At 43.5% G+C, this 24,086-nt stretch overlaps 1 protein-coding gene across 1 annotated transcript in view; it reads left to right on the top strand.

Annotated features, from left to right (window-relative positions):
• Positions 1–1,108: 1,108 nt before the first annotated feature.
• Positions 1,109–24,086, top strand: part of mrpl39 (mitochondrial ribosomal protein L39) — a 29,524-nt gene continuing 6,546 nt past the window's right edge. The window contains exons 1-5 of the mRNA XM_078560349.1: positions 1,109–2,982; positions 7,105–7,311; positions 10,537–10,676; positions 17,193–17,292; positions 19,119–19,186. Coding sequence (XP_078416475.1) covers positions 2,940–2,982; positions 7,105–7,311; positions 10,537–10,676; positions 17,193–17,292; positions 19,119–19,186 — 558 coding nt within the window. The 5' untranslated portion in view covers positions 1,109–2,939. The remainder of the gene's footprint in view (positions 2,983–7,104; positions 7,312–10,536; positions 10,677–17,192; positions 17,293–19,118; positions 19,187–24,086) is intronic.

Below are 24,086 nucleotides of genomic sequence, written 5' to 3' on the forward strand. Positions count from 1 at the left end.
AACCTACCTGCACCACACTCTCAGGCAGTGCATTCCAAATCCCAACCACACACTGCATGAAAAATCCTTTTCCTCATGTCTCTATTTCTTCTTTTGCCAATTACCTTAATCAGTGCCCTCTTGTTCTCAACCCTTCTGTCAATGAGAACAATTATCCCCCAACTAGTCTGTCCAGACCCCTCATGATTTTGAATACCACCGTCAAATCTTCTCAACCCTCTCTTCTCCAAAGAAAATGGTCCCAACCTCTACAATCTATCTACATTACTGAAGTTCCTCATCTCTGGGGCAGTTTTCATGAATCTTCTCTTTCTAATACCTTCACATCTTTCCTAACTTGTGCACCCAGAAATGGACACAATACTCCAGTGTTATATACAAGTTTAATACAACCTCCTTGCTCTTGTACTCTATGGCCCTTTTAATAAGACCTGGGATGCTGTCTGCTTTACTAAATGCTCTTTCAACCTGTCCTGCCACCTTCAATGAATTAGGCACATATACACCCAGGTCTCTCTATTCCTGCACCCCCTTTAGAACTGTACTTTATTTTATATTATCACTCTGTGTTCTTCGTACCAAAATGAATCACTTCACTACATTAAAGTTTATCTGCCACTCATCCACCCATTTCACTAACCTGTCTCTGGTCCTTTTCAAGTTCTACACTATCCTCCTCATTGTTCACAATGCTACCAAGTTTCATATCATTTGCAAATTTTGAGATTGTGCCCTGTACACCAAGGTCCAGGTTATCAATATATATCAAGAACAGCCAGGTCCTAACACTGACCACTAAGGAACTCTATTACAAACCTTCCTCCAGTCTTTAAAAAATCCATTAACGACTACTTTCTGTTTCCTATCACTCAGCCAATTTTGTATCCAAGTCGCTACTTTATCTTTTATTCCATGAGTTCTAACTTTGCTCACAGTTCTGTTGGGGACACTTTATCAGGCTGTGTACACCACATCAACAGCATTACCATCATCAACCCTTTCCATTACCTCATCAAAAAACTCCAACAATTTAGTTAAACATGATTTGCCCTTAACAAATCCATGCTTTTTTTTGGAAAAATATACTTTATTCATAAAATATGTGAAAGAACATTACAAAACATTTCAAAATGGCCATCACAAAAAGTGCATTCATATTCAACTTTTCCATATAGATCATGGGGTGCTTCAATACAATCAATGAACATTACAAACTTTTCAAAATGGTCATTATAGACGGTGCAATGGTGATCTGGTTATCTTGAACACCAGATCATGTTGCACTCTGAGGTGCTTCAATACAATTATGAAACATTTAGTATTCACTGCATATATTCATTGTGAGTCATACAGCTCGAGGGGTCCATACAATTCCCAGCCCCTCGATGCACAATGGCAGAAAGGTCTTAGAAAGCGATCTTTCCCCATTGCGCCTTTGCGGCAACTGCCTCAAGCTTTAGTGCATCCCTCAGCAGGTAGTCCTGGACCTTGGAATGTGCCAGTCTGCAACACTCGATCGGGGACAAGTTTTTGCACTGGAAGACCAACAAGTTTCGGGCAGACCAAAGAGCGTCTTTCTCCGAGTTGATGATCCTCCAGCTGCAGTTGATGTTTGTCTCGGTGTGCATCCTTGGGGACAGCCCGGAGAGCACAGAGTCCTGTTTCACTGAACTGCTTGGGATGAACCTTGACAAAAACCACAGCATCTCTCTCCAGACCTTCTTTACAAAGGCACATTCCACAAGGAGGTGAACAACGGTCTCTGCTCCACCACAGCCAACTCGAGGGCAACGTGCAGAGGGGGTGAGACTCCTGGCGTGTAGGAAGGATCTGATGGGGAGGGCCTTTCTCACTGCTAGCCAAGCTACATTTTGGTGCTTGTTGGAAAGTTCTGGTGATGAGGCATTCTGCCAAATGACTTTGACATTTTGCTCGGGGAACCATCCGACAGGATCCACCATCTACTTTTCCCGCAGGGCCTTTAGGACGTTACATGCAGACCACTGCCTGATGGAATTGTGGTCAAAGGTGTTTCTCTGCATAAATTTTTCCATGAGGGACAGGTGGTACGGCACGGTCCAACTACTTGGAGCGTTCTGCTGCAGCATGGCCAGGCCCATCCTTCACAACATCGGGGACTGATAGAACCTCAGCACGTAGTGACACTTGGTGTTTGCGTACCGAGAGCCGACGCATAGCTTGATGCAGCCACACACAAAGGTGGCCATCAGGATGAGGGCGATTTGCCCTTAACAAATCCACATATGCCCAAGTGACTAATAATTTTGTCCTGAATTCTCACTTCTCCAAGCTTCCCCACCATCAATGTTAAACTGATGGCCTGTAGTTGGTGAGTTTATCTTTAGTGTGGTCTTATTTTAGATTATACGCTCAGGAGATGCAGAAATAAAATTCCTTTCAAAGTAAATCTGTAATCTCCCTACAGATTGAAACTCTTTCAAGTTATCAACAGTCACAGATTGTAACTCTTTCAAGTACATTCACAGTTCTTGGTTTCCAGGAGTGGGACATGAACCCACAACCTTCTGATTCAAAGGCGAGGGTGCTATGAACTGAGCCACAGCTGACACCTCCCTTACAGATTGAAGGTGCACTGGAATCAATGAACGGCAGTTTCAAAAACCAATTGTCCCCGCCCAGTCGGAGCAGAACATGCACAATGGGCGGTTCCCGTGACGTCACCCGCACGGCGACGTGCATGTGACGTTAGTCGCCCCGTACGTCAAGTCGACGCGAAGGCGCAGTGGGTCAGCCGACTTGGAAGGGCGAGGGTGTTTAAATAAGCTTTAGCGGTCGTGGGCGCAGCCAGTGGCGGAGGTGCGGATTGGTAGCGGTCTCGTTTTTGCGGGCGATCGACTGTATTATTTTGCCGTGACTCGGTCGTTGGCCATTGGTGTTCGCTCCCCAACTCCATCACCATGGCTGCTCGCTGCGTTCGTCGGGTTTTGGGTCCCTGTGATAGTGAGTATCTGACATTCAGTTCCGCCTTCTGTTCATATTCTTACTTCTAATGCTTTAGAGTTTCTTTGAAATTTACCACATGCATTACAAGCTATAATGTGCAATTCGAGCTATAATATGCAGTTCGATGCAATCAGCAATGTGAGATAGATATATACAATATAATTCTCTAGACAGTACAACCTACAATCATAGAATTTTGTAGCACAGGAGGGGGTTATTTGGCTCATCAGGCCCCTGCTGACCCTTTTAAAGAACAGTCCAATTTAATTCCATTCCCTTCTATTCTCCTCCCCCCCCCGCCCCCCATCCCGACCCTGCAAATTAGTTCCCTTCATGTATATGTGCATTTGCATTTTGCAAGTTGCTATGGAATCTGTTTCCACCACTCTCAGCTAGTGCATTTCAATCATAACAGCACTATGTGAAAAAAGTCTCATAGCTCCTCCAGTTCTTTTGCCAATTATTTTAAATCTGTGATCTATGTTACTGCCCTATTTGACAGAGGAAAAATAGAGCAGCTAGGGAAAATCTATTAACATCATAATTTTTATAATACTTAGGTCTCCCCTAATCTTCTTTGCTTTAAAGAGAACCCATCCCAGCTTTTCCAATCTGTCCACCGAACAACTCCCTGACCCTTAGTATCATCCTGGTAAATCTTCTTTGTATTCACCAAAGGCCTTGACACCAATCCTGAAGTATGTTGCCCAGAATTGTACACAATACTCCAGCTGAGTACTAGAGCTTTGTAAAGGTTTACCATAACTTCCTTGTTTTTATATTGTGTCCCTATTTACCAAGCCAAATATTCCATACATTTTCTTAACTGCCTTATTAACTTGCCCTAACTCTTCTTAAAGATTTATTAATGTGCACACCCAGGTACCTTTGCTCTCTCTAAATTGTACTTTTTATTTGTTCATGGGATGCGGGCATCGCTGGCTAGGCCAGCATTTATTGCCCCAACCCTAATTGCCCTTGTTCAGAGTCAACCACATTGCTGTGGGTCTGGAGTCATATGTAGGCTAGACTGGGTAAGGACAGCATATTTCCTTCCCGAAGGGACATTAGTGAACCAGTTGGGTTTTTATGACAATCGACAATGGTTCCAGATTTTTTTTTACATACAAAGATATGAAATAGGAACAGAAGTGGGCCATTTGGCCTGTCAAGCCTGCTCCGCCATTCAATAAGATCATGGCTGATCTGACTGTATTACTAAATTCATGCTTCCATCTACCCCTATTAACCTTTGGTTCCCTTGCCCAGCAAGAATGTATCTACCTGTCGCTTAAACAATGACCCTCCTCTATCGCCTTCTAAGGCAGAGAGTTCCAAAGTCTCTCAACCCTCTGAGAGAAAAAAATCTCCTCGTTTCTGCTCTATAAAGGTGCCCCCTGATTTTAAAACAGTGTCCCCTTGTTCTGGATTCAACCATAAGAGGAAACATCATTTCCGCGTCCACCTTGTCCCTCTCACTCTTCTAAACTCCAATGGAAACGAGACCAGCCTGTCCAACCTATCTTCATAAGACAACCCACTCATTCCAGGTATCAATCTAGTAAACCTCCTCTGAACCACCTCTAATGCATTAACACCCTTCATTAAATAAGGAGACAACTGCACACAGTATTCGAGATGTAGTCTCAATAATGCCCTGTAAAACTGAAGCATAATATCCTTACTTTTATGTTCAATTCCTCTTGTAATGAAGGCTAGCATTCCATTGGCCTTCTTGATTACATGCTATACCTGCATTCTAACTTTTTGTGACTCGTGCACTAGAGCACCTAGATCCCTCTGCACCTCAAAATTCTGCAGTCGTTCTCCATTTAAGCAATACTCTGCTTTTTTACTCTTCCTGCCAAAGTAAACAACTTCACATTTTCACACATTGTACTTCATCTGCCAGATTTTTGCCCACTCACTCAACCTATCTATATCCTTCTGCAACTTCCTTATGTCCTCTTCACAGCATACTTTCCTACCTAGCTTTGTGTGGACCTGCAAATTTAGCTACCATGCCTTCGCTACCTCATCACCTGCTGTGGTGGGATTCGAACCCCGGTCCCCAGAGTATTACACTGGGTCTGTGGAATACTAGTCCAGTGACAATACCAATATACTACTGCCTTGCCATGATAGCTGATCAGACTATACCTATCTTTGTAACCTAAACCACTTTTACAACCTTCCGAGACCTCTGAGCTCCTCCAATTCTGGTGTCTTATGCATTCCTGATTTTAATTGCTTCACCATTGGCGACTGTGCCTTCACTGCATGGGCCCTAAGCTTTGGAATTCCCTCACTCAGCCTCTCTACCCCATTTCGTTAAGATGCTACTTAACCTACCTTTTTTTGTCTCCTGTACGAATATCTCCAAGCGTCACTTAGTGTACACTCCTTGAAGTAAGTTGGGATGATTTGTTGAAGGTGCAAAATAAATGATGCCGTTGTTGTCGTGCTGGGGGGGTGGGGACGGGACTCCAATGCATTGTTAAGAAACCATCTATCGCTGCCAAATCTCTGCCTCCAGTCCTTTAGTCAATTACATAACCAAGTTATCACCCTCTGCTCCACACCATGTGCTTCTTTTTTCCAAATAAATCTGTTATGTGGTACGTTATCAAATTCACTACCTTCATCAGTCCTCTCTGCTACGTCATCAGAGAAAGTCAATCAGGTTAGTCAAACACAATTTGCCTTTCTCAAACCTGGCCGTCCCTTGTTAATTGATACTTCTCCAAGCGAGAATTAATTTTGTTGTTGATATTGGTCTCTATTAGTTTACCCATCACTCACGTCAAACTGACTGAAGTAACCAGATTAATTCCCCTCTCCTTTAGTTGAAAAGGGGCATAGCATTTACAATTCTCCAGTCCTCTGGCACCACTCCCATATTCAAGGAGGACTGGAAGATTATGGTGAGAGCATCTGTGAGTTCCACCTCAGCAACCTTGGATGTATCCTGTTTCAAAAGGATGACTTGTTAAGTTTGATCTACTTAGGATAAAAATAACTTAAACTAAAAAGATACTACCTAATATATCTACTTTCCTCCTACCATGACATTAATTCATCCTCCTCTTTTGTGGAGATAGATACAATGGGGATACTAAACGAGTACTTTGTATCTTCTGCCTCCACAAGCAGATTTCCATTCTTGTCCTTAATCGATCACACAATTCCTTATACTCTTTTTATACGCTTATAAAAGTTTTGTTTTTCCTTTTATGTTACCTGCTGATATTTCTCCCTGCACTCTGCACATTCTGTCTGGTTTTCTACTGTATTTTGGACCTAACATTTGTCATCAACTTGCTTTTTCTGTTTATTGAACCTCAGTTTGCTTTGTTGCCATTACACCTTGCTAGTGCAGCTGTTGCGGGGCCAGTGCAGGCAGATTGTGTAATTTTGGTGTGACAGGTTTACATAGGCAAGTCCCAAATTAAATGTCAACATATGAATTTATATGGTGGAAATATAAAAGTAAGGTCAGAGAGTGGGAATTAATTGAACCAAGGCATATGGCTGTAATTTTAACCCATGCATTCTGGTGCTGTAGGGGTTTCTTTGCTGGGTTGTGATTAACATTGGGGTGGTAGAGAGAGAGAGAGAGTACTATGGCCATTGCTGCTGCTGCACCACAAAGCTTGATGTGACAGCGTAGACGAACTTTTTCCCTGCATTTAACCTATGCTGTTGCTGATTTCCACCGTTTGATGTAACAATATGGAAGAAGCTTTCTGGGCTGTGTCATGGCAATAACAGGGTGGCACCTGACACTAAAGTGTTTTGATGGATCAGTAGATGGTGAGAAACTGTTCCCAGTGTTTAGAAACCCAAGTGCACAAATTTAAGATAATTGACAAAAGAACCAGAGGGGAAATTAGTTTTTTTTTTAAGCAGCGCGTTTTATGATCTGGAATGCACTCCCTGAAAGGAGATTCGATAATAACTTTGAAAAGGGAATTGGAAATGTACTTGATGAGGAAGAATTGGCAGGGGGAAGAAAGTGGGACAAATTGGATAGCTCTTTCAAACAGCATGATGGAACAAATGGCTTCCTTCTGTGCTGTAAGCCTCTGTGACCAGCCTTTTGTATTGTTTTCTGTCCAGGATTTCTTTCGACAACAACAGAATCACGCTTGGCGAGCACCGAGCGACTTCTGAGGCGCAGTGAGCTGTTTGACAAGGAGAAAACCAGGCAGCGAGCACTGGTCCAGCGGGTCGAGAAAATCGAAGTTAAACATATGGGAATGCCTGATACTGGAACCGTCTTCGTCATGAACAAGGGCCTTTCCACTCCCTACAACTGTGCCATGCGTAAGTAGGTGCTCGATAAATTAGTAAGCAGTTTAGGTTTTGAGAGTTCCCATCACGGAGTTGTTGCAGATAGGGAGGAGCAAGGCCGTGAAAAAATTTAAATGAGAGAATGAGAATTTTATATTGGAGTTATTTGGTGGGGGGTGGAGGTGCAGGTGGGAAACGAGAGTCGTTGTAGATCAGCTAGGAGAGGTGTGATGGGTGAGCAGGACTTGCTGTGAGATAGTGGTTGTGTTACGACCAGGGTGGGAGGAGAGTACCGTTTATCTAGCCCCACTATTAGTTTAAAAGTTTAATTCATTCAGCAAGGTGGCCAATGAATTATTTTTGCTACTGTTAGACCCGGAATATAGGAGACTTTAACCAGGCTTCTTTCTCAAGGGTAACTAGGGATGGGTAATAAATGCTGGCCTAGCCAGTGAAGCCCACATCCCATGAATAAATTAAAAAATAAACTCAGAATAATTGATCTATTATAAAATGAAACTTCTTTCTTTAAAACAAGTTGCAAGAAATGGTTAACAACAATTTGTGATCTGGAAGTGTAACTATCTATCTCCCTTAAAATTCCCCGCGCACACACACCAAATGAATAGGGTCTTTGCAGAGATGGGCAGTTGAAGAAAATACTTTATAAAACAAAGGATAAAGTTTGCAAGATTTTGACACTGATGATCTGGAGTTCCCTCGTATGAAGACAGATCATTAGTCCCAGTAGATGCCTGGAGGTTCTCACCATTGGAGCTTCGGGGTGGAAGAAAATAGAGCCGGAACAATCCTCCCTGTCTCAGCCTTTCGGGTTTCCAAAGACAGACTCAGATAAGGATTCCCAGCTGGATGCTGATTACCACCTTATTTCAGGCATGGCAAGGAGAGTGTGAGCTGGGCAGCTTTCCCCATCTCAGTTCATTCCTAACTGAGTACAAAAAAACAAGCTCAAAACAAAGCTCCTCTGCCAGGTGATTTCCAGTAAATCACTAGGCCTTTGCCTTTAAACCAGTTTTTTCCCCCATCAATTAAAGTGATTGTGGTTCAAATAGCAAATAGCTTTCCTCCTCAAGTATCATGCAGGTCAGGTGATTTATTGGAAAAGGCGTGCTTGCTCATGGTCCAAGGTGAACTTATGACCTTTCTTTAAAAAAAAAGTGCCCAAATAATGCAACGCCCTTCCAAATTTTAAAAGAAAAATACAATTCTTGAAGATATGTTCCCCAACAATTGAACAGAGAGTTTTAGATATGCTGACGTTTGAGGCCACTCAGGAGAGCATTGGAATAATCAATACTGAAAGTGATAATGATATGGATGAAAGTCTTACCAGTTGATGGGTTGAGGTAGGAGATACCATGGAGATGGAAGTAGGCGATCTTTATTATGCGAGTGGGTATGGGTGCCAGTCATTATTATGCGGGTGCATGTGGGGTTGTAAAACCAGCTCAATGTCAAATGGGTCACAGAGGTTGTGACCCATTGGTTGAACCTGAGAAATTTGTTGAGGAGGGGTTTGGCATTAGTGTCAAGGGAATGAAGGTTGTGGAAGGGACTGAAGAAAGGACTTCAGTCTTTATGTTCAATTGGAGGCAATTATGGCTAATGTCAGACTGGATAAGTAGTCTGACAGAAAAGACAGTGAAGGGGGCAAGGGTGATGGAGGGGTAGGGCTGAGTATTGTCTTTGAATGTTTGCAAGCTGGTCCAATATCTAATGATACCGCCAAGATGCATTATGTAGATGAGGAAGAGTAGGGTGTCAAGCATAGATTCTTGAAAGACAGCAGAGGTCACAGTGTGGGAACTTGTGAGAAGCCAGTGCTGGAAATTCTTGGACTTTGGTTTGATGGGTGAGTATGGAACTCAGTAAGAGCAGTCCTTCTGAACTGGAAAACAGAGCAAAGATTTTATAGGAGGATGATGCTGATCGAGTCAAAGGCTATGTAGAGACATCGACCTGTTCCAGCAATGCCTCAATCTTAAAATTCTCACTCTCTTCATATTGACCCATGGCCATGTCCTGCTGTAACCTCCTCCAGCTCTCCAATCCCTTGCAATTTCTACACTTCTCCAATTCTGGCCTCTTGCGCATCCCCAATTTTCATTGCTGCACCATTGTGGCTGTGTCTTAAGCTGCCTGGGCCCTAAACCCTGGAATTCCCTCCCTAAACCCCTCTGCCTCCCCACCTACCTTTCTCCTCCTTTGTTAGGGGAAAATTAAAATTGCTAAAAGAGAGAACACTGTAAGAAGTGACTGAAGAACACTTAAAATCTCCAAGCAGCCATGGATGTTAAACCTAATGACAGCCGAGGGTAAGCAGATGTATATTGCATACAAAGGAGCTTTGAGTTTGTGTGATTTACACAGTTTCAAGAGATGAGCTAATGTCCAGCCACAGGCAGAACCATTCAAGTGGTGCAACGATGCAATGAAGCCTTGAGAGCTGGACTGGAGATAAAACATAACATAAAGTTAGTTTATGTATACTCCTCTCCCAGAGAAGGACGGGGCAGATGGTTTAGCTTAGATATGGGAGGACATACAAAGACAAGAGAGGTCTTTGATGAAACAACAGCAGTCTTGAGTTGTGAGAACCAAGGTCTTGTGTACGTGTTTTAATTTTGATTGGATAATATAATTATGTATACACCCTTTAGAATAATTGGTTAGCAAAATCACATGTTTATGTACTCAATAGGATAGTTTTAAAATGGTACCTATGTGTAGGTTACCGATTGGATGTATTCAAATGTACTCAAATGTATTATGATAAGAGAAAGTACAAAAGTAATTAAATGTAATCAATCAGGGAGCAGCTGGGTCTTCATTCTTTGGAATGATTGCGGCTCCCTCGCATATGCTTGAATAAAACCGGTAAAGGAAACCTGAGTCTCTCTGGTCGCTATGTAGTCGGGGATTGTAGTTTCTCCTCTTCAACTGGCCTATGTAGTAGTTGCAGGATGGGAGGAAATACCCTCTTCATCCTTTAACTGGCTCCTTAAAACCTATCTGTTGACAAAGTTTTTGGTTAGCTGTCCCAATATACCTTTGTATGGCTCTGTATCAAATTTTGCTTTAAGCCCTGTGAAGCGCCTTGGGGTGTTTTACCGTGCTAAAGTAGCTATATAAATGCATGCAGTTGTTGGTGTTTGTAAAATTAATCCTCTGTGCTTTTAGAAACGTAAACTGCTCCATTCTGTAATCTCTCCAACCATTTCTTATCCCTGTGCACAGATATGAGTGAATGGTGCGTAAAACGTTCTATACTTGCACTGGTAGATGGGGAAATATGGGATATGTATAAACCCCTTAACAAATCCTGCGACATCCAGTTCCTCACTTTCAAGGATGAGAACCCAGAAGAAGTTAATAAGGTAAGGACCCTACTCCATTGTTCCATTGGGGTGGTGTGGACAGAGGTGGCAAAGTGGGGGGTGTGAAGGAACGGAATTTTTACAGCTTCATTTTTTTTTCCATGACCCTAGAACCCCAGCCAACTATAGCATTCTTGCTGGTACTGCAAATCAGATAGGCTAGCTCTAAAGGCAGGAATTGAACTTGAAATCCTCCTGGCTCAATTCTACACTTCTGGCTATTTTCCTGAATGATGGAGCCACTGGGGAATGTTTTCTTCTGCTTAAGTCAGTTGCTGGGGGAAGGGTGTTGAGACAAAACCAATTTGTTCAACTGTAATTCCTAGAGATGTTTTGGCAGAAGATGATACTTGTTTGCTGCTCTGCACACTGCCCCCTTCCATAGTGAACCTGTCAGCTATAACCTGGTTTCCTTTGAGAAAAAGGGAGCTTAATAAAAGAAGACAGTAGAAACATTCCGCCAATAGATATCTCTCACGTTGCTGTTAATTCATCATGACAAATAGTTCTCACTATAGCCCACACCAGTAACAAGCCTGTAAATACTAGCACAGACCAAAATGCCATCTCTGTAGATGACCCACGCTGGGAAGGACATATCTACATTTCATGTTTCCATAGTTGAAATCAACAATACTGGCTATACTTTGAAATAGTTTTCCATGAACTTGAATTATTCATAAACTTTCCTTCTGTAGTGTCACCGCTTTACACAGATGCTGTTCACCACACACCCAGACTTACCTTTGGGAACTCTTAGATTCAAACAACTGACTACTTATGATGGCATCTTTCTGTTTGTTCATTGCCCTTTGCCCTTTTCCTCTCCTCATGCTCATTATTTGTTCCTGTGCTGTACTGTTTGTGCTGCACTATTAGGTTTACCTGTCCACATTGGCCATTACTGTTGGGAACTTTTCACTTTTGTTCAGTCAGACCACTGAATGTGGCATCATCTTCCACCCTGTAACCTCGCCACGTTGGCTTTTCACACCGTCTCTTATTTGTGGCATTCCTTATCAAGATGCTGAAATTGTGGAATTTCTCCCCTCCCTCAGTGTTATAAAATTTCAGCAGGTGATATCAAATCACTACTCCCTGATTTACCTGGTCTTCTATCTGGTTGTTTTCAATCTTGCTCAGCACTATTACAGCTGGCTACCACTACTGTGACGAAGACAACTTGCAATTATATAAAACATTTAAAATGGGGAACATGGATCAAAATGCTTTTACAGAGGTGTAATCAGAATTGGATGCCAGGCTTATGAGTTATTGGGAGAGGACGACTAGGTACATGGTTCAGGTTGATTTTAGGAAGGCAAAGGGATGGTGATAGTAGTGCAGTTTAGAGGGGGATTTCTAAAGTGTGGCTTTTGTTTTGGCTTCACTGGTCTGAGGTCAGGAATACTGTTTGCTGGAGGGATGTGGTGAAAGGTTGTAGGGCTGGAGGAGGTTTAGAGAAAGGAAGTGACAAGGCCATGAAAGGATTTACACACAAATGCAAGAATTTTAAATATGCAGAATTTTAATTTTAACAACAGTCATAATGAGTAACCGTATAAAAAAAACTTACAGTACAGCAATAATTCAATACACTTTCATTTGGAAGAAAAAGAGAAAGAAAGGAAAAGAGAAGTAAGGGGTAGAAGAAGAAAAAGGAAAGAAAAAAAAAGAAAATCAACAACAATCATAGGTCAGACATAGTTTCACCTGATATAATACATACAATCTAACTAGGGTCAGTTATATGAAAGTAGAGAGCTGTAGTTCCTCAAAGTAATATAAGAAAAGTTGCCAAGCTACATAAAATCCATCAGTGGAGCCTCTTCTGGTGCACTTTATTTTCTCAAGTTTAAAATTCTGCATAAGATCACGTATCCAATTAGTAAAAGAAGACAGGGCAGACTATTTCCAATTTAATAGAATAATATGTCTAGCCAATAATTTTGAAAGGGCAAGTACATCAGTCTGAATTTTGTAAGAGGGAAGCCATTTGGTTCCACTCCAAAGAGTTCTGTATTAGGAGAATGTTCTATGCTGATGCTGAAAATGAGTGATCTAAAATTTTGTGCCCAAAACAAAGCCAATTTGGGACACCAGTACACATGAATCAGAGAGACTGGGGCAGTATGACATTTATCATAGGTTGGATCAATTATCTTAGATAATTTCACCTTGGATAAATGGATACGATGTAAGATTTTAATTTGTAACAACCCATGTCTTGCACACACACATGAGGAATGTACATGAGAGAGAATAGACTTCCAGATATCTTCTGATAAGCCTGAGTCAAAATTTTGCTCCCAAAGAGTTTTTAAGGTAGAAAGTGAAGGGTAGCGTAGCAAAAAAAATTAGAGAATACAATTTGGAAACGGATCCCCTAACAAAAAGATTTAATTCTATAAATATGCAGTCATGTGGGAGTGGGGGCCGATGGAGGTCAATGAGGACAAGGAGACTTAGTGTGAGATAGAATGCAGGATTTGGAGTTTGGGAAAAGCTAAAGACCTATGGAGAGAACAGCATTGGAACAGTTGATAAAGGGATGGATGAGGGTTTCCTCAACTGATTGGCTGTGGTAGAGACAGAAGTGGATGATATGTGAGATGACTCCTCTCCATCACAAAAAGACTGTCAAGTTTGGAAACATTGCTTGGGGTTGAATAGGTCATCAAGGTTGCAAACAGGGCCAAGAGGAATATTTATGGCAAGGGTACAGAGTTGATATTGGTAGGTGGTGGTGACAGATTCTGGCTTTGGTCTTCCTAATGTTTAGCTGGAGGGAACTGCAGATTTTCCCACACCGTGTGGGTCTGGGCTCTTCATCAAAGTATCTCAGTTTAAAAAGTAACTCTCAAAGCCCTATTTATAAAAACTAAAAAAAAAAATCCCTTTTCCCCTGCTTTGCCTCACCTGAGAGGAGGTTAACTTACTACTCTCTGATAATTAGCAAGGAAAGCTGAGGTGAACTTTTCTCCCTCCACCAGCAACCGACCACCCCCACCCCCTCCCCCAGTTTCCGTCTTTGGACAAACCTCTTGATGATCAGAAAACAAAGTTTAAAAAAAAAGACCTGCATTTATGTCATACTTTATTGTCACCAAAATGTCATACTCGTGGCAGTTATATGGGGTTAAGTACAAAAGCATTTATGTGCCTGCAAAGTCCCAGGAACAATGATAAGGTGCCTATCCAGTTGTATTGTTTATTTTTCCCTTTGTTAGTCATTGTGGAGCAGCTGAGACTTGAGACCAAGCAGCTAAAATGTGGGATCAAGGAGAGATTCTAATCAGCAGGGCAAATGAAAAGAGTCAGAGCAAAACTGAAAAGAAAGGAGAGCACAGGAGAGGCTATTAAAGTCTCCAGAACACAAAATAGGACAGAGTGTTTGGAAAGGGCTAGGAATCTAACTTCAAGCACATCAGATAAAGGGATGACAATGAGAAAGGGGACGGAAAATACAGGACTGAAGTTGTTGTATCTGAATGCACGCAGTATACGAAATAAGGTAAATGAGCTTGTGGCGCAGATCGAAATTGGCAGGTATGATGTGGTGGGCATTACGGAGACATGGCTGCAAGGGGATCAGGACTGGGAGCTAAATATCCAAGGATATACATCCTATCGAAAAGATAGGCAGGTTGGCAGAGGGGATGGGGTTGCTTTGTTAGTAAGAAATGAAATTAAATCGATAGCAAGAAATGATGTAGGGTCAGATGATGTAGAATCTGTGTGGGTAGAGTTGAGGAACCGCAAAGGTTAAAAAAAACCATAATGCGAGTTATATACAGGCCTCCGAACAGTAGTCAGGATGTGGGGCACAAGATACACCAGGAGATAGAAAAGGTGTGTAAGAAAGGCAAGGTGATGATCATGGGGGATTTCAATATGCAGGTAGACTGGGAAAATCAGGTTGGTAGTGGATCCCAAGAAAAGGAATTTGTGGAATGTCTACGAGATGGCTTTTTGGAGCAGTTTGTGGTGGAGCCCACTAGGGAACAGGCAATTCTAGATTTAGTGATGTGTAATGAGGCAGATTTGATAAGGGAGCTTAAGGTGAAGGAACCCTTAGGAGGAAGTGACCATAATATGATAGAATTTACCCTGCAATTTGAGAGGAAAAAGCTGGAATCAGATGTAACGGTATTACAGTTGAATAAAGGCAACTACAGAGGCATGAGGGAGGAGCTGGCCAGAATTGACTGGGAGATGAGCCTAGCAGGAAAGACAGTGGAACAGCAGTGGCAGGAGTTTCTGGGAGTAATTTGGGAGACACAGCAAAAATTCATCCCTAGGAAGAAGAAGCATACTAAAGGGAGGATGAGGCAACCATGGCTGACAAGGGAAGTCAGGGACAGCATAAAAGCTAAAGAGAAAGCATACAATGCAGCGAAGAGCGGTGGGACACCAGGGGATTGGGAAGCCTACAAAGACCAACAGAGGACAACTAAAAAAGAAATAAGGAGGGAGAAGATTAAATATGAGGGTAAACTAGCCAGTAATATAAAAGAAGATTGCAAGAGTTTTTTTAGATATATAAAGGGTAAGAGAGAGGCAAAAGTGGACATTGGGCTGCTGGAAAATGACGCTGGAGAAGTAGTAGTGGGGAACAAAGAAATGACGGAGGAACTGAATAGGTACTTTGCGTCAGTCTTCACAGTGGAAGACACGAGTGACATCCCCAAAGTTCAAAAGAGTCGAGGGGGGAAGAGGTGAGTAAGGTGGCCATTACCAATGACAAGGTGCTAGGAAAACTGAAAGGTCTGAAGGTGGATAAATCACCTGGACCAGATGGATTACACCCCAGAGTTCTGAAGGAGATAGCTGAAGAGATAGTGGAGATGTTAGTGGTGATCTTTCAGGAATCACTGGAGTCAGGAAGGGTCCCAGAGGACTGGAAAATCGCTAATGTAACCCCCCTGTTTAAGAAGGGAGTGAGGCTAAAGACGGGAAATTACAGGCCGATTAGCCTGACGTCGGTCGTTGGTAAGATTCTAGAGTCCATTATTAAGGATGAGATTTCAGAATACTTGGAAGTGCATGGTAAAATCGGGCAAAGTCAGCATGGTTTCATCAAGGGGAGGTCATGCCTGACAAATCTGTTAGAATTCTTTGAGGAGGTAACGAGCAGGTTAGACAAAGGAGAGCCAATGGATGTTATCTACTTGGACTTCCAGAAGGCCTTTGACAACATGGCGCACAGGAGGCTGCTCAGTAAGATAAGAGCCCTTGGTGTTAGAGGCAAGGTATTAGCATGGGTAGAAGATTGGCTGTCTGGCAGGAGGCAGAGAGTGGGGATAAGGGGGTCCTTCTCAGGATGGCGGCCGGTGACTAGTGGAGTTCTGCAGGGGTCAGTGTTGGGACCACAACTTTTCACTTTATACATTAATGATCTAGATGAAGGAACTGAGGGCATCCTGGCTATGTTTGCAGATGATACAAAGATAGCTGGAGGGACAGGTAGTATTGAGGAGGCGGGGAGGCTGCAGAAGGATTTGGACAGGTTAGGAGAATGGGAAAAGAAGTGGCAGATGGAATACAACGTGGGGAAGTGTGAGGTCATGCACTTTGGTAGGAAGAATAGAGACATGGACTATTTTCTAAATGGGAAGAGAATTCAGAAATCTGGAGTGCAAAGGGACTTGGGAGTCCTAGTCCAGGATTCTCTTAAGGTTAACTTGCAGGTTGAGTTGGTAGTTAGGAAGGCAAATGAAATGTTGGCATTTATTTCGAGAGGACTAGAATATAAAAGCTGCTGAGGCTTTATAAGGCTCTGGTCAGACCACATTTAGAATATTGTGAGCAATTTTGGGCCCCGTATCTCAGGAAGGATGTGCTGGCCCTGGAGAGGGTCCAAAGGAGGTTCATGAGAATGATCCCAGGAATGAAAGGCTTAACATATGAGGAACATTTGAGGACTCTGGATCTATAGTCGATGGAGTTTAGAAGGATGAGGGGGGATCTGATTGAAACTTACAGAATACTGAAAGGCCTGGATAGAGTGGACGTGGGGAAGATGTTTCCATTAGTAGGAGAGACTAGGACCCGAGGGCACAGCCTCAGACTAAAGGGAAGACCTTTTAGAACAGAGATGAGGAGAAACTTCTTTAGCCAGAGAGTGGTGAATCTATGGAATTCATTGCCACAGAAGGCTGTGGAGGCCAGGTCATTGAGTGTATTTAAGACCGAGATAGATAGGTTCTTGATTGGTAAGGGAATCAAAGGTTACGGGGAGAAGGCGGGAGAATGGGGTTGAGAAACTTATCAGCCATGATTGAATGGCGGAGCAGACTCGATGGGCCGAATGGCCTAATTTCTGCTCCTATGTCTTATGGTCTTAAATACAAAAAAAGGAATTGACGGAATTAAGAAGAATCCAAGAGTTTATTCATCCATTTATTTTTAGGGTGGGATGAAGATTTTATATAAGCCCCTCCCAATACCCCCCTGGTTTTGTGGCGTTTGTGAAGATGTGATTTAATGCTTGTTCTGCATTTTTCTTTTTAACAGGCTTATTGGCGGTCATGTGCTATGATGATGGGTTATGTCCTTGAAACAGCATTTAAAGATGAGTACAATGTTGAACTGATCAGAGCACCAGATGTACCAGGTACTGTATACTGTTTTGTAAAGAAACTGAGTTCAGCATTGTCTGTCATTCTTAGTTATGGCCAGATTAATACAACTGTCAATTTACTGTTCTCTTGGCTTCCAGGAGTGGTGAGAGTGTACAACTTGCTACCACTTGGAGTACTTGAGGTGAATAGCATAGATGCATTTAAGGGGAAGCTGGAGAAATGCTTGAAGGTGAAAGAAATAGAAGGATATGCTGATGCAGTTAGATGAAGAGGGACAGGAGGAGGCTCGTGTAAAGCATCAACACCAGCATAGTCTAGTTGGGCTGTGTATGGCCTGTTTCTGTGCTGTATGTTCTGTTGTTCTATAATAGGGCAGGGGCAGGAATCCTTACCCGCTCAGGGCTATTGCATTCATGTTGGTGACTCTCAAGTACAATGAGGAGCGGAGTAAAGATCAGGGACATTCCACTTCCCCCATCTCTCTCCCCCCCCACCCCCCCAAGATTATACATCACCTCCAGTCAGCCTATTCCAAAACCACAGTCGGTGACCATGCCGGCCGGGACTGTGTCTCGAGACGGTTTGGTCAGGCACACGAGCCTCCCCCCACTGACAGGGAGGCTGGTGCTGGGTTCAGCTCTTCTCTCGGTGCAACAACCGGGTACCGTCAATGCAAAGGACGCAACCTGATGTGGCACTGAGCTGAAGAGCAGCAAGATCCCTGATTTTATCTCTGGTCAGTTTTGAATTGGCGCACTTCAGCTGGGAGGGCGAAGAGAGCAGTGCAACTGGTTTCAAAGTTCCTTAAGTCAGTGTGGGGAAATCAGCTTGGGCTTTTGACTTTTTGCTTCCCTTTTTGTCTGGCTGGGAGTGCATGTAAGTGGACGTCCTGTGATGCCCCTGTAGTTCAGGAGCCTACTTCCCATCCAGGCAAACTTGAGCGGTGGTCACATGGAGGGCTGCTGATTCTTTGGAACCATAGCCCTGTGGACTTCCTGTGGAGTGAAAAAAAAACTTGCATTTATATAACACTTTTCATGACCACCGGACATTTCAAAGAGCTTTGCAGCTAATGAAGTACCTTGTAGTCACTGTTGCAATGTAGGAAACAGGACATTCATTTCGCACACAGCAAGATCCCACAAACAGCAATGTGTTGATGACCAGATAATCTGTTTTTGTGATGTTGATTAAGGGATAAATACTGTCCAGGACACCAGGGATTACTCCACTGCTCTTCTTTGGAATAGTGCTGTGAGCTCTTTTACATCCACTTGGGAGGGCAGATTAGGCCTCAGTTTAATATCTCACCCAAAAGACAGCATCTCCGACAGTGCAGTGCTTCCTCAAAACTGCACTAGACGCCTTGATTTTTGTGCTCAAGCCCAGGAGTGGGACTTGAACCCAGAACCATATGACTCAGGTGAGGATACTACCAACTGAGCCACATCTGATGCACAAGAGGCAATGGAGAAATGAGAGGCATTCCTGTCCAACTCTATGCAGTCTTGGTGGTGATTCTATTGGCAGATGGGGTGGGGAAGCCATTATTGTTCCTCCTAGGCAAGTGTCAAGAGGTATTGACTGTGGTTTTGGAATAGGCTGACTGGAGGTGATGTATAATCTTGGCGTGTCTCCCTTCCTATGGCGGGGGGGGGGGGAATGTCCCTGATCTTTACTCAGAACACAAGTCCAATATTCACCGCTCCTCATTGTACTTGAGAGTCACCAAAATGAATGCAATGGCCCTGAGCGGGTAAGGATTCGAGGGCCTGAAAAAGGCACTACACTTTTCCTGTGTAATGTTGTATTTTCCACCTTGAGAGTATTGAAGTGTAAGATTTCCTTTCTGTCGTAGTGATTTCTGGAGCTTTCTGTTATGATGTGGTACTGGATAGACGGCTAGATGACTGGACACCCTCGGTGGTAAGTGTGCTGCTCCTTAGTCCATCCTTCTTACTTAGAGATCCCAAGCAGCCATTTTCTGATTTTATTTCGTAAGTTTGCCACCTCCCCAATCTCCCTTCGCCCTACACACCCTAGAATTTGAATGAATTTCCAGTGTTTGTATCCAGGTCAAAATAAAGATTATCCCTTAGTGCTGTGAGTTGAACTTAACTTTAGATACCAGCTATGACAGCTTATGATAAAGATGATGGGATGAAATAATAATCTTGTTATTATATATCATTTTCCCACTATTTCTGCTGTGAAGGTAGAGCTATGCCTGAGTAGCTGCTCCTTTTAGGGCCACAAAATGTAATGCAAATAAATATGATCAAGATCAACTGCAAATAAGCACGGCTCCAAGTTCAGCGAGAGGTTAATTGGTGATGGAAGTTTGCAGATCTCCAGGTTCTGGTGAATTTCTAACTATCCTTGCGTTCTGCCAATTCTCATCTCTTGCGTCTTCCAACTTTAATCCTCTACCATCCTGGCTGTGCCTTCAGCTGCCGAGGATCTACAGTCTGGAATTCCCTCCTTAAGCCTCTCCGCCCCTCTACCTCTCCTCCTGCCCCCTTAAAGATGCTCCGTAAAGCCTATCTCCTTGACCAAGCTTTTGGTCGTTTGTCTGAGTATCGTGCATCTCAGAACCCGTCAAACCTGAGTGGAAGCAAGTAAAAGCAAAATACTGTGGATGCTGGAAATCTAACTGGTGGAAAACAAAAATTACTGGGAAAAACTCAGCAGGTCTGACAGCATCTGCGGAGAGGGATACAGTTGACGTTTCGAGTCCGTATGACCCTTCATCAGAACTAAGACATATAGAAATGAGATGAACTATAAGCTGGTAGAGGTGGGTGGGTGAGACAGGTAGAACTCGATAGGGGGCCAGTGATAGGTGGAGGCCAAGAAGAGACTGCCAAAGATGTCATAGACAAAAGGACAAAGGGGTGTTGACGGTGGTGATATTATCTAAAGAATGTGCTATTGGGGGCATCAAGGGTAGAAAGCAGGACGAGCAAGGTACAGATAGCCCTAGTGGGGGTGGGGTGGGGGGAAGGGATTGAAATGGGCTAAAAGGTGGAGATGAAACAATAGATCGAAATAAATTTAAAAATAGGAGGGAAAAGAAAAATATGTTTGTAAAAATTTTTTAAAATTATTGGAAAAAGGGATATCGGAAAGGGGGTGGGGATGGAGGGGAGAGTTCGTGATCTGAAATTGTTGAACTCAATATTAAGTCCGGAAGGCTGTAAAGTGCCTACTCGGAAGATGAGGTGCTGTTCCTCCAGTTTGCGTTGAGCTTCACTGGAACATTGCAGCAGGCCAAGGATGGACATGTGGGCATGAGAGCAGGGTGGAGTGTTGAAATGGCAAGTGACAGGGAGGTCTGGGTCATGCTTGCGGGCAGACCGAAGGTGTTCTGCAAAGCGGTCACCCAGTATGCGTTTGGTGTCTCCAATGTAGAGGACACCGCATTGGGAGCAACGAATGCAGTAGACTAAATTGAGGGAAGTGCAAGTGAAGTACTGCTTCACTTGAAAGGACTGTTTGGGCCCTTGGACAGTGAGGAGGGGTTAAGTAAAGGGGCAGGTGTTACACCTTCTGCGGTTGCATGGAAAGGTGCCGTGGGAGGGGGTTGAGGTGTAGGGGGTGATGGAAGAGTGGACCAGGGTGTCCCGGAAGGAACGATCTCTGCGGAAAGCCGCTGGGGGGGTGAAGGGAAGATGTGTTTGGTGGTGGCATCATGGTTCTGGGAGGGAGAGGAAGGTGTGAGGGCGGATGTGCGGGAGATGGGCTGGACATGGTTGAGGGCCCTGTCAACCACCGTGGGTGGAAAACCCCAGTTAAGGAAGAAGGAAGACATGTCAGAGGAACTGTTTTTGAAAGTGGCATCATCAGAACAGATGTGACGGAGGCGAAGGAACTGAGAGAATGGGATGGAGTCCTTACAGGAAGTGGGTTGTGAGGAGCTGTAGTCGAGATATCTGTGGGAGTCGGTAGGCTTGTAATGAATATTGGTGGACAGTCTATCACCAGAAATTGAGACAGAGAGGTCAAGGAAGGGAAGTGTCAATGATGGACCACATGAAAATGATGGAGGGGTGGAAATTGGAAGCAAAATTAATAAATTTTTCCAGATCCAGATGAGAGCATGAAGCAGCACCGAAGTAATCATCGATGTACCGGAGAAAGAGTTGTGGGAAGGGGCCTGAGTAGGACTGGAACAAGGAATGTTCCACATACCCTATAAAGGGACAGGCATAACTGGGGCCCATGCGGGTACCCATAGCCACACCTTTTATCTGGAGGAAGTGAGATGAGTTTAAGGAGAAATTGTTCAGTGAGAGAACAAGTTCAGCCAGACGGAGGAGAGTAGTGGTGGATGGGGATTGTTCAGGCCTCTGTTCGAGGAAGAAGCAGAGAGTCCTCAGACCATCCCGGTGGGGGATGGAGGTGTAGAGGGATTGGACATCCATGGTGAAGAGGAGGCAGTTGGGGCCAGGGAACTGGAAATTGTTGATATGATGTAGGGTGTGAGAGGAATCGCGGATGTAGGTGGGAAGAGACTGGACAAGGTGGGAGAGAATGGAGTCAAGATAGCAAGAAATGAGTTTCTTGGGGCAGGAACAGGCTGACACGATCGGTCTGCCGGGACAGTCCTGTTTGTGGATTTTGGGTAGGAGGTAGGAGGCAAGTAATCCTCGCTCCTGAGGGACTGCTTAAGGATAAGAAGGCATAACACTCAATGTATAGTGGAGAATGGCAGCAGAGTATGGAGGTTGCTTTCCCTTACCAGGCATGGTCTTAGCAAATGGTGTAAAAACATCTTGATTCTTTCCCTTGTTAATGAGAAGCCTGTGTTTCTGCAGGTGCTGTTTAATGTTCTATCCACATGGTGTCACCCTCACCACACTTACTCACAGACTGCCCTGAGTCTTGTGACACCGCTGTGAGAATAGGAAAAAGCCTCTATCACTGCAGTACTTGATATTCGTTGCCTGGAGGCAGAGTGGAGACTCCGCTCACAGTAAACTGCAAACTTTATGATGATCTCGGCTAAAGCCACAGTGCAGAACTCTTATAAAATGATGGAAAGCCCTGTTCGTGTTTAGAGAAACTGGTAAGGAGTCAAGATCCAAGGCAGCTGCTTTATCCCAAGGGGTTTACGAGTAGCTTTACCTGGAGTATTTGCCTTCCTGCTTGATTTGTGTTTTCATTCTTGGGTGGAGCAATGTTCATACAACGGGTGTGAGGGACAGCTTGTGGAAAAAGAACAAGAGGGAAATTTCACACAGCATGCTGTTGTTATCTGGAACACACTTACCTGAAGGGGTGGGAGAAACATTCCATCAAAACTTTCCAAAAGCAGTTGGACATTCATTTGCAGGGAACTAATCTGAAGGGAACTAACTTGCAGACTTATGGGCAGAAAGTTGGGGTGTGGGACTAAATTAGAAAGTTCTTTTGGAGAGCCAGCACAGACACAACAGGCTAAATGGTCCCCTTTTTGTGCTGTAAAATTCTATGCTTCTATGCTACTCGTGTCTGTATGCTAGGATATTGGAGCGAGTGTAAAACTGGACATAGTGCTAACACAACGACCTTGGCATTAGAAATCTAGAACCCTTTTCCTCCAAAAGGTTGTGGATGTTGGGACAATTGGAGTTTACAAGACTGAGATTTTGGTTCGGTAAGGATATCAAGGGGCATGGAGTTAAAGTGGGTAAATAAGGTCGAAGTATGCATCAGCCGTGATCTAATTGAACAGGTCCAGTGAGTTGAATGGCCCACTCCTATTGTGTCCCCACTTTTAATTTCTGTTTGAATGGGCAGTGAGAGTATAAGGGGGATGAATCACAAAAGATACACTTACATTGATATCGCTTTCTTGAAATATCTCAAAGTTTTTCATCCGATCAATTACTTTTGGAATCCAGCGAATGTAATTGCGAATATTGCTCCAACTGCTCTCGTACACTTCCAGGTGGCTACTTAGATTGAATGCAGGTGCCAGTAATTTCCCGATTCTCTGATTTTGAAGATGAGAAATGGTGGATGATTTGGGGTGGGACCAGAATCTAAAGAAGGGGAGGAATAATTATTAGTTCAGAATTACCCCAAACTCAACATTTTTCAGACCTTTACAACAAACAGAGAAAGGGATTTTTCAGTCTGTCTTGGATTATAACTGAAATTGCAGAGGCTAGCATTCTGGTCCATCACTGAGTCTCCCTTCAGATGGGTTCTGTATTCAATTTTGAAAATTAAAAATTTTCTAACATTTTTCACTCTCTTCCTTTTCTGAAGATCCTAACTAGCTAATGCTCACTTCCATAGCGCTTGGTGCTGAGTGTGAGGGTTTAAAGTATGAGTCTCACAAACTCTTAACAGTGAAGAGTGTCACCCTAAACCCAATCCAACTGTTTTCTTGGTTAAAAGCAGCTGAATGGAAGACAGGCCAGCAGTTGGAGCTGAGACCTTCTGGTTAATGTGGTTCAGCGCCTGTGGGGAACTTAACAATTTTTATTTTTAGGAGTGCCAGTATTTTTTGTAAAGTTTCCAAGTTTGCTGACGACACGAAACTTGGTGGGAAGGTGAGCGGTGAGGAGGGTGTTAAGAGGCTTCAAGGCGATTTTAGACAGGTTGAATGAGTGGGCAAATACATGGCAGATGCAGTATAACGTGGATAAGTGTGAAGTTATTCGGTAGGAAAAACAGAATGGCAAGAGTATTATTTAAATGGCGATAGAATGTATATCAACATTTCCCAAAGGAACCTGGGTGTCCTTGTATACCAGTCACCGAAAGCAAGCAAGCAAGCATGCAGGCGGGGCAAGCAGTTAAGAAGGCAAATGGTATGTTGGCCTTCATTGCGAGA

This window comes from Cetorhinus maximus, chromosome 16 (assembly GCF_964194155.1).
Source record: "Cetorhinus maximus chromosome 16, sCetMax3.hap1.1, whole genome shotgun sequence".
NCBI classification, from domain to species: domain Eukaryota; kingdom Metazoa; phylum Chordata; class Chondrichthyes; order Lamniformes; family Cetorhinidae; genus Cetorhinus; species Cetorhinus maximus.